General features: G+C 38.8%; 1 protein-coding gene across 1 annotated transcript in view; it reads left to right on the forward strand.

Moving 5' to 3' along the window:
- Positions 1-17,772, forward strand: part of MBOAT2 (membrane bound glycerophospholipid O-acyltransferase 2) — a 93,187-nt gene that overhangs the window by 10,705 nt on the left and 64,710 nt on the right. The window contains exons 2-3 of the mRNA XM_075086864.1: positions 7,098-7,243; positions 12,059-12,136. Coding sequence (XP_074942965.1) covers positions 7,098-7,243; positions 12,059-12,136 — 224 coding nt within the window. The remainder of the gene's footprint in view (positions 1-7,097; positions 7,244-12,058; positions 12,137-17,772) is intronic.

Below are 17,772 nucleotides of genomic sequence, written 5' to 3' on the forward strand. Positions count from 1 at the left end.
TGATTTTGATTCTTGTCATGGAATTGCTTCTTTCAGCTTTACTGTGAAAATTGTTCTTTTTTTTTCTCTCCAATATCGGTGCAGCAATTTTCAGGAAATAGTTGGAAAATTGATTGTTGGTTTCAAATAATAGCTATTTGCACTCTTCAGTTCTTAGGCGTTTGTCAGTAGGCAGTTATTGGATAATTGTACAAGCTGTTCCTTTTATACTAGATGAGGGTTAGAAACTGGGCAGAAGATCAGTCTGTACTGCTAGTTGGTTGCTGTGGAGAAGCATCAGCTGTCCTGTGTTATAAGTAGCTTTTTATGAACATCTGTAGATGTTTTGAATTCCTCAACTGACTGTTTTGGTGGAAAAGGGGGAATGGTTTTGACCTAACTAGCAGCGTGAATAAGAAAATACTGATGTTTGAGAAACAAGTCACAACTGAGTCTTCGTTAATCGTAATAAGGTTTGGCAATTTTTGACAAGTATGTGTCAACAAATATGATGCTCTGAGATGTTTGTGTTTTACAGTGTTACTGCTAATAGGTGTAGAAAAAAAAATTGAAGCCTAAGCTTTAAGATCAGTGCTTCTTTTTAAAGAAAATATGCATTATTCTGTCTTGATCTCCTGGCTCTTGCAAGAGCTATTTTCAAATTGTTTTTGCAGTTCATATTCTAAAATGTCTTTTAAAATGTCTTTTCTCTCCAGTAATGATAGTTGTTCAAAATAGGGCCATAAGATGGGAGAACGGGAACACTGCTCAATGCACCTTGCTCACTAACCCTGTCTGACGAAGCAGGAAGCATATATGATGACTTTGTGGGGGGGGCCAAAATGGCTGTAGACAAGGAGACAAGTAACGCTGGCATCTTGCAGCTGAGAAAAACTGAATTTCATGGAGGAAACTTACCATGGTGTAAAACCAAAACAAATGCATATTGACTTTCCTTCATCAAAAGCATGTTATTGAGGCCACAAGCATTCATTGCAGTTAACAGGTTTTAATACTTTTTTTTGGTCTTCTGATCAGAGAGGATTTGTTAAAAATGAAAAAATAGAGATGCACAAAGAGGAGGTAGCTTTCAAAGAGTTTGTGTGGGTGATTGGCAGAAGAGACAGTAAAATGCTGTTTTCCTGAATCTTAATTTGGTGCTCCTCCTGCCAGACTGCTGTTTCTCTTGTAAGGTAATTTATTGTCCCTGTTGTACTTCTAAGTTGCCTCTCAGTGCCTTGCTAGAGCTAGTAAGCAAAACTTCATACTATATTATCGCCAATTCTCAGTGGATTGGAGGCTCCGTGGGCCTCTGATTAATTTTTGCCATTCAGTTAGGAATTACCTATATTAGTAAAACCGCTTCTCTGAATGAGGCAAATGCCTTCTGTGCTGTGAAGTAGCAGGATTCTGGAGGGCTTGGCTGCAACGACTGGCTTTGGATATTAAAATATAGCTGATGTGAAGAGGAAGCTTAGCCTAAAATCTGAACTAATGGATAAATATTGCACAGCAGCATATTAAAAATCAGTTTTGTAGGAGAAATACATTTTTCTATATTTCTTTTGACATGGACTTAAATTTCTTCAAAGGTTTATTAAAGATGCTGCCTATGTTGGAAAATTGGAGATTTGTAGCTGTTCAAATTAAATGTTTTGCGAAAACTTCCTCATGATGATGAAAATCCTTGTAGCAGTCAGTGACCTTTTTTTTTCTTTTGCTTTATGTGAAGACTTGATCTCAAATATTTTTTCCTAAGAAACAATTTTGTTTTTGCAAATGTATGGTATAAATTACATTTAAATTTTTAAAAGTTTTATTATAAACTTTCCATTAACTTTTACCCAGGTCATGCAAATAGGAAATTTATTATGTAGCTAGTTTAATGCAGTTAATGATATAATGGATTTGAATTTTATGTAGCTACCCCAAACACTGAAACTGTGAAATAATTCTCATGTTTTACTGTTAATTTGGCACAAAGTGTGCCTATAAGCTGCACTGGCTGTGTGACTGGTCTTGCACCAAAATAGTGGATTTAATTTTTTAATTGCTACAGCACATGCAGCAGGTTTTGTAGTAGCTCACTATGTCTAGATGGTATTTAACACACACCTGCATTAATCATTGCTGAATAACCAGTGCTGATAACTTGCGTTATCACTGCACATTTTTTATTCTTACGTTTCTATTTCTATTACACATTGTTCTCTATATAGGGCTTTGAGGAGTTACTGTCATTATAAGCTGAGCTGTTGGTATAACCTGTACCTGAGAAGGTAAAAAAATTCTGTGTGTGTTTTTCTTCTACATGTGCTAAATTGTAACTCTTCAGGGGGAAACTTGGTGTTCCATGCATCTGCATTAAAACTTTTTTCCCATAGAAATCTCAGATTTAAGTGGATTGGGGTTTTTTTTCTTCTATAAAACTGAAGCTGCTTATTGCAACAGGTTTTATGACTTTGGGGAGGCAAGTGGGAATTTTATTTAAGGAATGTATCATGCTGTTTCCGGGAAAGTGTTGTCTTTGTTCTTTGTGGGTGGTCTGCTTGCATCTGACCAAGTCATGAGGTGTTTAAAAGTTGTATTTTGCCTACACTCACAATGTTATAAGAGCTTGATAAAAGTTTTCAAAAGATATGCAAGTACCTTTTGGAAGTACCTTTCCCAGATGTTGAAGTTACTGTATATAACATTTCCAAACAAAATAATTGCTTGGTTAAGGACCTGGTTTTTGTGGAAGCTTTCATGATGATGTCCATCTGTGTCCTTGTTATGGCTCCCTTACTACCTAATGTCTGTTCCGTTTGTCTTCTAAGAAGCTGGATAGTTTTTGTGCTCTATTTCAAGACAAGTTGTGCATCTTCAGTTCTTCATGTATCTCTGTGGATACAGCGCAACTGTATGTCAGCTCCACACTGGTCAGTGGGGGTAAAGACGGGAGGTGTCATTAGGAAAAGGCTGAATTTTAATTTTGGCTTTGTTTACTTCAGTAAGTAGTATAGTACAAGAGGAATGCTTCTGTGGACCAAAGTGGTTGGCATTGAGGATCCAACATTGATGCTGTAATAATTTTGGAAAAAGCTGCTTTTGCTTAGGTCAGTACATGGGCTAAATATCCACTTTGGGGCAGATCCTCCAATTCAGTTTGGCTTAAAAGAAATCAGGTTTGTGTATTTGGACACTGCTGGACAATGCATGCCAAAGCACCTGAAGTGAGGAAACCTGGGAGGCTTGCTTCAGAAGCCCTCTCCTGATCTGAACTAAAAGGCTGTGTAGATGCATGTGTTGTCTTGCTGCTGGAATTGGAAGTGAACAGGATAGAATTTGGGACCCCAGAGAGTTGGTTTCTCTTTCTACCCCCTACAGTATTGGCAAGGTATTAATCTTAATTCCATGTGGAAATTAGTACATATTTCTGAGAGCTGATGTGGTAGATATCTGTGCTTCGGGCTGAAGCAGCCACAGGTAATCACAAATGGATAAGCTTTGACTTTGTGGTAAAAATGCTGTGTTTTCCATTTCTTTTTAAAATGTAAGAAATCAGATACTCAAAATATTTACCAAATGAATATATAGCCCATGATAGCAGGTACTCAGAAGTCAGAAAGTGTCAGATGCAGATTACCTATGTGACTGTAACACAGGCCAGTAGTGATCACAGACTTCTCCATATCAGCTTCTTCCCTTATTTGGAATACAGATTACTAGTAAACCATGGAGTTTTAGTGACCTATATAATGTAATATATACAATATATAAATAATGTAATATAAACAACATAATGAAAATATGTCATGGTGATGATTTTCAATTTTGCTTGCATTTTGAGATAATTTGGGCCGGGTTTATTTGCATGCTGGATATTCAAAATAGCAGCTGAAGTTATATTTTTTTCAAAGCACACCTTCAGTTAAAATTCTGTTAAAAATACTGACTGAAAAACTAGGTACTGAGTGTCTGAAATTGGGCAACCAAAGTTAGCGGGCATTTATTTTACCCTTTGGGCTTTCATCATTGTGTGCCAATCGCCCACCTTTAGAACAGGAATAAGAATACTGATCTCAAAGCTATTGCAAAGTTCACATTTATCTTACGTAGTCTTCCCACATTATGGACAGATTTGCATAAATATGTCTATGGGGAAATGTAAGTTTTTGTATTCAGTGTAGGATGCAGATGGTAAGCATTTAATGGGTCACAGGATGAGGGCAAAGACTGGGCAATTGTCCATTTGCTGAATGAAGCAGAAATCCTGCTGGGGAAAACGCAATAAAGCAGCAGAAAGAATATTATCAGAAGTAGTAGGTATAAAGGCTAAACTGAAGTTGCATGGCTTTCAAGTCTTAAATGCTGCATAGCTTGGTTTTACAAATATATATTTAAAGCTTTGGGAGGTTTGATGTAATACAAGTGTGCAAAACTGTTGGTGCTTTGTAGTCTGCATTTCGTTGTACTGTGAGGCAAGTGTAAGGATTGGATAGGCAAGAGCAGAGAAGGAATGCGGGGTGGTGTGTGAACATTGTGGTCATGTCTTTTATGCATGCATACATTTGTGCACTTTTGGGGAAGAGCAGTTTAAAAATACCCACTGGTTGTTTTAGAGTCACTTGGGAGAAAGGCCTTTGGAACAGGATTGTGTTGCTTGAGTCATTTAGTTTTGCGTTCAAAACACCAACGTAATGAATTGACATTCCTGGTACTTTTGCTTGTGGGATTGGTCTAAGGTATGATATCCTGCATTTTATGGATCTGGTTGTTCGAGTAAATAGATAAAGCAAGAACAAGTGCCCAGGAAGGGAGTCAGTGGGTAGGCAGTGAAGAGGGGGCATCTTTCTCAGATTATCTGTTTTGTATAAGGATTTTCCACATTCTTAAAGCTGCAGACTCACCCTGAATAGTGTAAATCAAGGTTTGTTGTTTTACTTGTCTGCCCCTATAGAGATGATACAGGTCAGAGATGCCATGCACCTCTGTCCTTTGCCATGGTAATAGTAGGAGCCAGGTGGTGACTTTTCTTACCTGGATCTTGCTAGCTTGCTTTGAGGGGTAATCTGAAGAAGTAGGGTGTCATGAGACACCAACTGGCAAAATCATCTGTAATGCAGTGAAAGCAGTGATGTCTGGACATGCAGTAAAGCCAGCAATGCTAACTTGTCCACTGTGCTATCGCTTACGGGCAGGTATTCATCACCACTGCTTCAATCACCACTCTGCCTCTTCACCTCAGCTTCACTGCATATCTGTCCCAATTTTCTCCTGCCTCCTCCCCTGTTTAGTTTGTCTAGGGTGCAAGTTCCTTGGATCAGAAACATGCACTGTGATATACATAGCATAATTTCTGTAATAAATATCCAAACCAAACGTTGATACTGAATTCATGGTTGGTTAGTTCGGCTTTAATTTTTTTTCTTGCCTTCTCTTTTAAAACATTATTGGTTTGTTTCCCTTTCAGTGGTTCATTAAACTTGACTGTTTTGTATGAAACTTTTCCACTAAATCCACAGACTCATCCTCAGTTAAAACCTCACCCCATTTCATTTGCATCATTGCTTATAAAGGAGAGAAAACGGGTCAAGTTATGCCCTGAAAGAATATCTCCTCCTTCATTTAGGATTTCTCAAATACTGTTAAAAGCATAATGTAAATGTGAGAGTAAAAGAATGGATGGCAAAGTGTATGTGATGGTTTAGTTTAGGGAACTGCTCCTGTTAAAGAGAAGAGCCCTGCCTTGTGAGCCTCTTTCCCTGCTAGCACTTAAAGCTTGTGTAACTTGGTATTACAGAAGGTTTTAGAGTAGTTCAGAAAAAGGGGAATTATCCTTGGATTTGCAAATGGAATCTGTGTAGTTGTTACAAAGATGAGAGTTCTGTAGGAGTTGGTGTTACTTAGCTTCTACTTTAAATATAACCATGTTTGCATACTCTTCCACCCTTACCTGTTATTGCCTGAAGCTTGGCTGAAAAACAAGGAATGGGCTAAATGAATTATAGTACTAGAGGCGTGCACTGTGTTGCTGCAAACATCAATATTGGGCCTGCTGTCCTGAACATAAAAATAGTGTTGTCATGGTACCCTGTGGTATTAAGTATATATTTCAGCTAAGTGACATGAACCAGGCAAAACCACTGTTGTGCTGAGGACTAGTCAAGCATATGCAGTATGTGCATGTTTCTTCTGTTGAAATGATTATGACCCGGAGGAGTGGTCCCTACGCTGTTGCTTGTGATGACTTGGGATGCTGCTATTAGACACAGACAAATGTTAGGCAGTTTTCAGTGGAAGAAGAAAAAAAAAAATCCATGGTGTGGGAAATGTCCTTTTCTAAATGATGGAATTAATCTGGCTTTTTGTAGCTTAAGCCAGTTTTGGTAACAGTTGCTGTATTTGAGGAAATTATTTCTTTATCGTGCCCGTACTGTTAAATTTATTTCAGGCCGCAGTCAGAATGATTCTTTTTACTCATTGGTTTGGTTTTTTTAATTCCACTTTTCCTTTCAGTGCCCTAATGTTTTTAAATATTTAATATACAAGAGATTTTCTGTCTTCTAGAATAAACGGCCTGAAGGGAGGAAGAATTTCTGAAACTATCCTACTTGAATGTACAAGAAGAAAATCCTATGTGCAACCAAGCTGTTTATCTGATTATGTACCACTGAAGTGCACTTTGTTGAGCCATGCTTCTGCACAGGCCACTGAAGTGATCTGCCAGTGTTGTGTGCAGCTGATACGTATTTCCAAGTCATGCTCACTTTAAAAACACATGAAAACCCAACCCAGATGTTCGCATTATTAGGAGAGTATGAATGATTCCATGGTTAATGGAGTAGTTTGGTATATAGAAAATTTATGGGAAATACATAACTTCTTTTTTCTTGATTCATGCACAGATTGCCTCTGTAGGTTTTATGTATATTTTCTTCTGCTCAGAGGTGCACTGTTTTGTGCTTTAGGAGGGAAGGGGTTCTTGGGAGAAGGAAGCTCTTTGAGGCTGATGTGCTGTAGTAAGAGCCAACACAGAGTCAAAGGTTTTGCAAATTGCTAATAATGTGTGGATATTTCTGTTAACTTTTAATACACAAGTGTGTAAGAAGTTTTTTCTTTTCTTTCTCATGCAGGTCAACTTTGTAGTGTGCCAACTGTTTGCCTTGCTTGCCGCTTTTTGGTTTCGAACATACCTTCATTCAAGCAAAACTAGCCCCTTTATAAGACATGTTGTTGCAACCCTCTTGGGCCTTTATCTTGCACTTTTTTGTTTTGGATGGTAAGTAGCACTTAAATTCACTTTTCAGGGATTTGTGGATTTTCATTTCTTGTTTGCAGGGAAGCAAAAGTTTTGTTATGAAGAACCTTAGCTGCTGCAAACATACAGAATTTGGCTTAAATTTTCTGATGTTGTGCATGAATTTTGAAAGATCTCCATTTGCAAACTGAAAACTAACATGCTGTCTGCCTCCAGTCTTGGGAGGATGGAGCAGGTGCAGTTTGTTTAACTTGTACTAGTTTTTTCTATAAACTTGCTTGACAAGTATTCTCTTGAGGCTCAGCACAGGTGTGATGACTAAGATAATTTCTCTTAAATATTTACTATATGAGATAACTTGCTGTGGCTTTTTATGAATATTGAATACACTCTCACTTTTTGTAGGAAGGGTGGCCAGAGCTGGAGTAAGGAGGATGCTCCTAGTAGTATAAAACACCTAGAACACGGAGGCTGGCCTCGATTTGAGAGGGGTTTTTTTGTGTGAAGATGTTCTTTTACGTTTTGGAGGGAAGGCGTAGTTTGTGGGGGTGGGTTTTTTAATTCTTTTAAGCCCAGATTTTCTGTGACTGTTTTCACATCTTGATCCTTTCACTGTGTAGCAAGCCAGAATTTTAGTATGGCTGTTAAAGAGTATGCATTTAGTTCGGTGAATTCCCCCCCCCCCCTTCAAAATTAGCTTGCTAAATGGCTCTAATCTTCCCAAGATGGAGTAAGATTAATTGCCAGTTCCATTTTATTGCATGGTAAACAAAGTGCTTGCTCAGCTTTAAGTATATAGAAGACTTATTTATACTGACGACTGTAGAGTATTACTGAACTAGGGGGAATTAATCAAGCTGTTGCGCAGGTGGGAAGATGCATGCAGCTTGTGCACGCTTTGCGTCTGTGCACAGTGTCTGTATAAACAATTCTTGGAACTCCATACCTCAGATTTGGCCTCTACATTGGCATGTTGCAGAGGCTTCTCAAGATTATTTGATATGTATTACTTTTAAATTTAGGAAAAGAAAAATCGGTAAGCTCTATTCTTTGGATTTGCATGTGCAGTTTACCTGTATATATAATTCCATTACTCCCATGCATTTCGTCCATTGTATTCTGCTTTGAATGATCTGATGCTTAAAGGCTTTCCAGTCTCGGCACCGAATGAGGAGGATGGTGGGGGAGATGGGGGCTACTGTGTGTGGTTTTTGAGAACTGTGTAAGCTTTAGAAAGACATTCTGTATCCATTGCTTTAGAAACAGAAATCACAGAATCATGGGTTGGAAGGGACCTCAGGGATCATCTAGTCCAACCTTTCTAGGAAGAGTGCAGTCTAGACAAGATGGCCCAGCACCCTGTCCAGCCGACTCTTGAAAGAGTCTGATGCGGCCCAGTCAACCACTTCCCTGGGGACATTATTCCAATGGTTGACTATTCTCACTGTGAAAAACTTCCCTCTCATGTCTAGTCAGAATCTCCCCAAGAGCAACTTGCGTCCATTCCCCCTTGTCCTCTCCATGTGACTGCTTGTAAAAAGGGAGTCTCCATCTTCTTTGTAGCTACCCCTTAAGTACCTGTACATGGTGATGAGATCCCCTCTAAGCCTCCTTTTCTCAAGGTTCAACAAACCCAGTTCTCCCAGCCTATCCTCATATGGCAGGCTTCCCCCGTCCTTTGATCCTTCCAGCCTGTCCACATCCTTTTTGTATAGCGGGGACCAGAACTGTACACAGTACTCCAGGTGTGGCCTGACGAGCGCTGAGCACAGTGGGATGATGCCTTCTTTCTCTCTGCTGGCGATGCCCTTTTTGATGCAACCCAGCATCCTGTTGGCCTTTTTGGCTGCAGCCGCACACTGTTCACTCATGTTGAGCTTTCTGTCCACCAGGACCCCCAGGTCCTTTCCAGAGAGCTGCTCTCCCGCCAGGTGGATCCCAGTCTGTGCTGCACTCCCAGATTGTTTTCCCAGGTGCATGACCTTACACTTGTCCTTGTTGAACTTCATAAGGTTCTTGTTGGCCCACTCTTCCAGCCTATCCAGATCTCCCTGCAGAGCAGCTCTCCCTTCTGGAGCATCTACTTCCCCACTTAATTTGGTGTCTTCAGCCAACTTCATCAGGCTACACTTGATCCCGTTATCCAGACCACTTATGAAGATGTTGAATTACATTGGGCCCAATATCGATCCCTGGGGGACCCCACTTGTGACAGGTCACCACCCTGAAAAAGAGGTAATTGCCACCACCCTTTGGGTGCGGCCTGTCAGCCAGTTCCCCACCCACTGCACAGACCACTTGTCTAGGCCATAACGCACCAACTTCTCCAGGAGGAGGCTATGGGGAACTGTATCAGAGGCCTTGGAGAAGTCCAAGTGGACAATGTCCACCGCCCACCCATGTCAACCAGGCAAGTCACTTTGTTGTAGCTTGTAATTAGAAAGTGTTAACACTATATTCATATATGAAATTTGGGGATAGGACACTTTAGAAAGAAGCAACCTCCACCCCCAACAGACATAAAGATAGATTTGTGGAAGTCTCTCGCTGGCAATACACCCTGGAAGAGAACTCAGAGAAATCTTATGCCACAGTAGAAAAGCAGATTATTCTAGTTTGCTTTGGATCATACTTAAAGCAATTATTTTAGCAATGAATTTCTATTTTACAAAAAGGGTTGGGCTTTTTTTTTTTACATGGATCAGTGGAACTGAAGACTTTTTAAAAATGCCGAAAAGAAAGAACATAATCATAGAATCACAGGGTGGAAGGACCTCAGGGATCATCTAGTCCAAATTTGACATGTTAAAAGTATATGTTCTTCAAAATGCTTATACTTCTGTTACACTTGAGCCAACTCTTTGTCCTGTTGCTTAAGTATGTATTTTACAAGCATGTTCTTGATGGTTTTGTTTTGGTTTGGTTCCCCTCACCCCTCCCACCCCTGTCCCCATGCCCCCCAAGGAATCAAGTGTAAGTATAGGTTACAACCCTGTGGTACACCTTCAGCGTGTGTACACTCTCCAATTGTACACACACGTCATAACACAAGGGGGAAACTGTTCCTGTTTTCTCATATGGTGGTTACAGTAAACGTAGATTTGCAGAAAATCCCATGCAAACCTAAATGTAGGAAATAGTTTGGAATCTGCACCCTTTTAAGAATATTTATTAGTCATTATGTTGTTCTCTTCAGTTTCAGGTGTGTTACTTTTCAGTCACCTTTGTAGTGGTTGTGATGGTGATGTGGGACAGGAAAAGAAGTGATAATCCCCTTGGAGTAATAGCAAATAGCATAAAAGACCTAAAATACCCTTTGTGTGTAGCTAAAATGTGCTACTTCATGTTGTATTTAAATGCTTCCCTTCTAATTTTTGAAGTGGAGGTCAATCCTGTTGCTACTCGTAACAGATCTGAGAGAGAAATATTTTCAGACTGTAATCTTGATGTGATACTCCATGTCAACCCAAACTTTTTTGGGCTTTGATATCTTATTAGGTCCCTTTCTTTGTTTAAACCTCTTAAACTTAAATTTTTGTCATTTCAGTAGTGCCTGTCTTTACTACACAGTGTTGCTAATATGTGGCTGATATGAAAAGAAAAAGCATATGTTTTTAATTGACAGTTGTTTATATTAAGTGTGCATTTGAATGTTAGGTAGCCATATCTTAGATGAGACTAGCTAGTAGTGAAGCATGAGAGAGGGTGCAGATTATATCTTCCATAAAAAGTCATAATTTTTGAGGCCAGGTAATATCCAAGTGAAGTGTTTTCCCTCAGTTCATTGTGTGTAGACTTTGTAGGATTTCAGCTGGATAGAATGGTGTTTCTTGTTGAAAGTCTTTGAAGACATTTCTTTATGAACAGATGAGGAGTGAAATTAGGAAACTGGTAATGATAAGCTGGAAAAAACCAGTATCAGCAGTATAACAAAAGAGTAGCTGCTTTTTAGGCGGCTTTTTCATGGGGAAAATTCCCATAAAACTAGATCACATGTGTCACCTGAGCACGTGTAAGTATGCTACTGAGGCACTTAGATTGAAGTACGAGAGTGAAAGAGAATCAATTTACTGAAGATCAGATGCTTTTCCCCAATCACTGGCAATGGTTTGCCACCAGTGCTCTACTACCTTACTGAAACACAACTCCTTCAAAAAAACAAATCAAAGCAACGCCCCAAAAAACCGAAATGGTGATGGTCTGTTAGCTATGGTGGTTAAGCCGTGGAAAAGAAATAATGAGATGATCTTAGAGCTCCTGTGTGAAATCTGTGTGTTGTTGGTACATAGGATTTTTAGTTTGTGTTTTCGAGACCATCGCCATCATCCCATTATCAGTTATTGATTACCCAGGACTGGACAGAGTTAGTTTCTATTGACTGGGAAATCTTTCAATGTACTGATATTGTGGATACTAAGATGTTGTTGGTGTTATCTGAGATACCTGTTGTTGCAAATAGGTAAAAAGATGAGTATGGAAATTGAATGACAAAACATTCATGTTATTTACACATGAAATAATGCCAAGTGGAAGTATTATGAGGCATATGCATAGTATTTTAAGGATTATCACCATTTACTATATTCTTGCTTATGAGCTGGAGGGTTCTAGCTAAGTCTGTAGTTTCTGTTTGTTGCTGCTGTCTGTGCTATACTGAAAGGAGAAGCAACAGAAAGAAACAGAAGGGAGGGCTGCAAAAACCTAAAGAGAAGGGTTTTTTGGAAGCAGCGATGGAATTAAAATTTGACAAACCTCTTTAATTTCATGTTAAATAAAAGCATGCAGTTTATTGTCGTTAATAAAAGTGCCTTGAGAGTTTACTATTTTTTTTCCTAGGTATGCCTTACATTTTGTTATACAAAGTGGAATTTCCTACTACATCATGATCATAATAGGAGTGGAAAATATGCACAAGTAAGTTTCCATTCTAAAATATTTTTTGGCTTTTACAAGAATGCTAGTGTTTAGGTTTTTTAGTAACTGTGCACATATGCTGTACTTCTGGTTGTATCATAATATTTCAATATTTGAATTCTGCTAACCATGGTTTTATTTCCAGGAGAGAAAATGGCTTATCTGGGTATTTTTTTCCTGCTTTTTGGAATATCTAAAGCTTGTTAGAATTGGTAATATTCCATGAAGACTTCTTTTGATTCTCAGAGTTCTGATTTTTTTGTCATTACTTAATCATAAATTATTCTAGATATCTCACAAATGAGTTAACTATACAAATGTTATTTGATAACAGCCAGTGCTACTAGAAGGAAGATGTTCAAAGGGAACAGAACTTGTGTGAGAAAATTATTTAGGTACTAAATGTTTGTCGTTTCCTTTTTTCTTTGTTTTGTAAGAATACTGCAGTGTGAATGCTGTCTTAAGGTTAAGAATACTATCGTAAAATTACGTATGTAAGGTGTTATTCTAGGTTTGCTTAAATGCATGTTTATACTAGTGGTATCTGACTCTATATAGAATGCCACTTGTTTTTCTTTTTCACTCATTCTTAAAAGCAAGACATAAATTTATTTTTATTACTGTATGCATATGTTTTACTATTCCACTGGTCTAGAGATCAGAACCAAATTAGGTTCCCACTGTGTTAATTCCTGCATAAATGTTTAGTAAAATAGCAAATCCCTGCTTCAATAGGTTCCTGAAGTATGTGAGGCCATAAGGAAAGATGCTGGTAAAAGCACCAAAAAGCAAAATTGCTTTACACAGAAAGTGCAAAGCCAGGATGGTCTTAGTTCGTGATTCTACTTTGCTCCTTTATAGTCTGCTATTGAATATAATTTTATTATCTTTTGAAATATTGCCATATTAGGCTCTTACTTTCAGGATTTTCTACAAAGCCTGATATATTCAGTCTACTGCAGATGTGAGAGAACTTCATTTAGTTGGGTGGCTGGTTTATATTTTAATGGCTTATTTGATTAGAAGCTGTGTTAAAGCAACTTGTTCATGTCAATTTCTCTTTAGACATGTAATGATGTAAGTTACAACTTATGTAGCTTAATCTTTTAAAAGAAATTACTAATGTGGTTAAATGCTGCAAAGGGAGGTAGCAGGCAGGAATACCTTGGTCTTTATTGTAACAAATTACAAATTTGAAAACAAATAGGTTTCTCATAAAAGGAAATCTAGTGGTAGTTTACTTCCCTAACAGTGAGAGGCAGGTAGGCATGTGTGTATTTAACATTCCTGCATTGGAGCGAGGGAACTCATTAGTTCCTGATCCTCCCAATTCATACCAGCTGGTTTAACTGCTGCATGGCCTCATCTGCTGAAATGTTTGCCATGCTATACACAACTGTGCGTGCATACTCTCTGTTACTCCTAGTTACTGCGTAGGTGCGAGTGTAAAACCTAGATTTGACTACTGGCCTTACGCTGCCTTGTCATAGTATGAAATAACATACCATTGGATAAAACTAGAAAGCTCTTCTTCCACGGGAGGAAAAAAAAATGTAACAAATGGAGTAATTCGTAACTATGAGTTGTGGACAACGCTTGGATGCTGTATGGGAAGCTCCAGGACCATTTCTAGTAGATGATACAGGCAAGACTGTACAAAGTTTGCTCCCTCCATTGCCACAGTATCCCAGAAGGGGTGATGCCTCTTGGTGCACCTATATGCCTGTGCTTTTTACTGAAGGAATGCACCACATAACTCTTAATTTTCTGCTATAAGAATGCCATTTACAGTTTTCTGTTTGGCTGTCTGAGCAGAAACTATTGGACCGACTCCCCTCCCCACCTAAATGTTTGTCTTCAGTCTACACACATGTCTCATGATGTCCAGGGGACATTGAAGGTTAAGTGCTGTAGAGTAGAATGCAGCTGGCACTACCTGGCCTCAGGATAGGAGAAAGGCCCTGTCAATGTTTTAGTGATATGTGTGTGTATATACAGCTAATCAGAGTACTTGTATATACCTGCATAGCCCAAGTTTTGGGATTCAGTTTCTATGTCGTAGAGGGACCTGCTGGCTGGCAGTTCTAGCTAGAGGTTATGTGCATTGTTCATAAGCTTCTTAAACTTGGTGACCACAGAACACCAAATACCCATGTGTGATGTAAATATGGATTCAAGTGACTTTTATATTGGAAAAGCACTTGTGTGTTGTACAAAGTATTTTCGTCTATTATCTAAATTCATTCACTGAAGTAAGTTTCTCTCTCCTTTTCCCCGCGCTGCTTGCTGTCCTGCAGATTTCACGAGTGTATGGATTGGTAAAACCATTATCCTTCTCCTTATTCCTGTTTCCCCCACCTCCTAATGTAGTTCCTCAGTCTTTCCGGCCTCTCTAAAAATTGTTTAAAGTAAGGGACAATGGCATTTCTTAGACTGTTTATCAGTTCAGCTGCTATGCACTGGGTATACCGGCTTTCCTTACCATCTGAAGGAAGGAGAGGTTTTTGATAAACTTCTATATTCTCCAAAGCAGACTTTCAAGTCTGATTCTTCTAAACCTCTGCTTTCTTAATGTGCTTCCATTGGATCCTACAAGTCTCTGCTCTACAAGGTTCCCGTCTTCGTGATTTTCCTGAGGTAACTGAACCTTGTGCAGCTATTGCTTCTAGGCTGGTCTTCACAATATGTGTTATGTTAAAGATTAAAGCCTTACTTGAACAACAGAAAAGGGAGATGGGGAAAAAAGAGAAAAAGGTAGAACCCCTCGGGGGGGAGGGGGAAAAAACTGACCATATTAATAAGGAAGGAAACCTTTTTATATTTTAGCAACTTTTAGAATAAAGTTAATTAGCAGAAAATTAGTTACTTGGTATTTGGATTTAACTAAAATTGATCAATTATTTTTATACTTAAGTCTTATTTAAATGATGGTACTTTAGATGAAAGGTAGGGTGGTAACACTACTCCTGAATGGTTTAAAAGCTCTTATTTTTTTTAATTTATGGCTAAGCTATCTTAATATTTATTTGGTGCTTTCACGGCTCAATTGTAAAACTGAAAAATGTGTTTAAACAAGTTCTCAGTGCCAATAAATTAACATTTGGTATCTTGGGATGGTACTAATATTATTTTTCTTAGAAATTCTTCTGTTTCTTCTATCATTGTGAAATTGCTACTTGTCTTAAAAGACAAAACCCCAAATGCCACAACATTTTTCCTTAAAAGCATTCGGCTACTGTTAACTAAGAGCTATATAAGCAGTGCTTGCACAGGTGATTTGATGACAGGGTTTTTAAGGTTTCTAGGTAAATCTTTCTCTTTTGACTTGATTGTTCATTTCCTAGTTGGTAAATAACATCCCTCAGCCTGTGGGGAGAGGAGAGTTAATCATGGGGCTCACAGTTGCTTCACTGAAGTCAGTATTTTTTTCTCAGTGATTTCACTGACAAAATGTGGAAGTCCCCGCTGTGTCAGTGTATAAAATAAGTCTGTTTATTTAAAAATCATTCCTGTTAAACTGGTCACTTTCTTAAATGTGCTAATGTAAAATCAAGTGACAGACATGCTATTCATGTTGATATCTTTGTTATGCTTGAAGTTGCAGGATGATACTTGTTCCAGAAATTTCGACTTGAACTACTCACCTTTGAGGAGGTTATTTCTGGCTTTAAAAAATGAATTTTTTCTTTAACTTTTCTGGCATATTTAAGTTATGAAAAGTAAATTAATGAGGGACCCAGAGACCTGAGATAACTAATAGCAGTAAATAAGTAATGAGCTGATGCGTGTGTGTGCCACAAGGGCCCCAAAGATGATGAAGGGACTGGAGCATCTCTCCTGCGAGGAGAGGCTGAGAGCTGGGGCTGTTCAGCCTGGAGGAGGGAAGGCGCAGGGGGATCTCATCAATGCATATAAATACCTGGAGGGAGTGAGCCAGGCTCTCAGTGGTGCCCAGTGACAGGACGAGAGGCAATGGGCTCAAACTGAAACACAGAAGGTGCTGTCTGAACAGTGGGAAACACTTTTTTGCTGTGAAGGGAGGCTGCGGAGACTCTGTTCTTGGAGATACTCAAAAGCCCACTGGACATAATGCTGTGCAACTGACTCTGGGTGGCCCTGCTTGAACAGGGGGGTTGGACCCGGGGACCTGCAGAGGTCCCTCCCAGCCTCAACCATTCTGTGGTTCTGTTCTGTTTTGATGCACATACAGTTCTTTGTACTGTACCTATGTTCATGTATGTGAGCCGTTCGAACATGGTAATGTAGAGAGATTTGAATTTGAGTAAACAAACTTTGGTTGTAACTGGTCTGGCCCGTGTGGGGCCTTCATCCCTTCTAGTCATCCCTGTCCTTGGGATTTGGGAATGTTAGTCCTCACTAAGTTCCCTTCCTCCTCCTAGCCAGAGCCAGGACAGAGCAATGCCTTGCTCCCATTTTCCTTCAGTCCTTGGTGTGGCTTTGACAAACGGAGAGATTTGGCAAAGGGAGGAGGGGTGGAGGAGACTTGGTGGTTTGACCTTAGAAATCTCAGGTTAAGAGACAAATAAGTCTCGTTCATTGACTGAACTAATTCACTCTGCGTGTTAATTGAAGCACTTTATTAAACACCTGACTGGCAAATTATGCTGGATGTCATGACTTGTTGATAGGTAAGTTTGCTAGTTAGCCTACAACTTAGATTGCTATGAAAATTAAGTTAGGTATTTTTTTAAAGTTATGGTTTCAGTGAACTACAAAATGGATCAAGCAAACTATGCACATCCTGTGAGTTATTGGCAAGGTTTTCATAAGCATCTTTATAGCTTCAGAAGTGAGAGCATTCATAAGCTGAAATGATTTTTGAAAATGAGAGTTGGGCTGTTTTTTTGAACTATTGTCTTTTCCAAAGCCGTTGATCAAGGTAAATGTAAGTTTGTTGGTTTGGTTGGGTGTTTTTTTTTTGTTTTGTCTGCTTTTTATTTGATCATGGGTGTCTTAGTCTATGAAGAACATGCATGATGTGGATAAAGATTTTTTTTTTTTATCTGCAAAAGAGGATCTGAAGCAACATCTAAAATTAGTCATCATGAAATCAACAGACTGAAATAACAGTATCTAACAATTGTTAAGGATTTCTTAACAGTTAAGAAATGCTATTGGCTTCTAATAATAATTTTTAGCTAATCTAGGATTGGAAGCCTGCCAATATAATTACAGTTCTTTGAAGGCGTAAGGGCATCCAGACAACTGTAAGCTATCTGGCATAACTTCTCGGTTACGAATTTGTAATCTATTTATATAACTTGAGTAAAAACTTCTGTTGCATAGGTAGCTGCCAAAGGACGGTGGGCGTAGCATTGAGAACACCTAGATTCAGAATTTCAAGTGTTAGTAGCTGTGAACCGTTCTCCCTATGCAAACAAATTTTTTCTGCATTTCTGCTTCTACACTTAGTGCAAATAAGATAAACTTATCTGAAGTTAAGAAACTAATTGAGAGCTGAAAAACATTAAGTATATTCTTATGATTCAACCAAGGATAATTGCAAGATGGAGGAAGATGAGATCTACTGGTTCTGTAGACTTAAATAATTCAAAGACTGAAAAAACAAGTACTGTTTCATCACTGCAAGCAATTTTTGTCATATCAGATCTGTT

The sequence above is a fragment of the Phalacrocorax aristotelis genome, chromosome 3, assembly GCF_949628215.1.
Source record: "Phalacrocorax aristotelis chromosome 3, bGulAri2.1, whole genome shotgun sequence".
Lineage (NCBI taxonomy): Eukaryota > Metazoa > Chordata > Aves > Suliformes > Phalacrocoracidae > Phalacrocorax > Phalacrocorax aristotelis.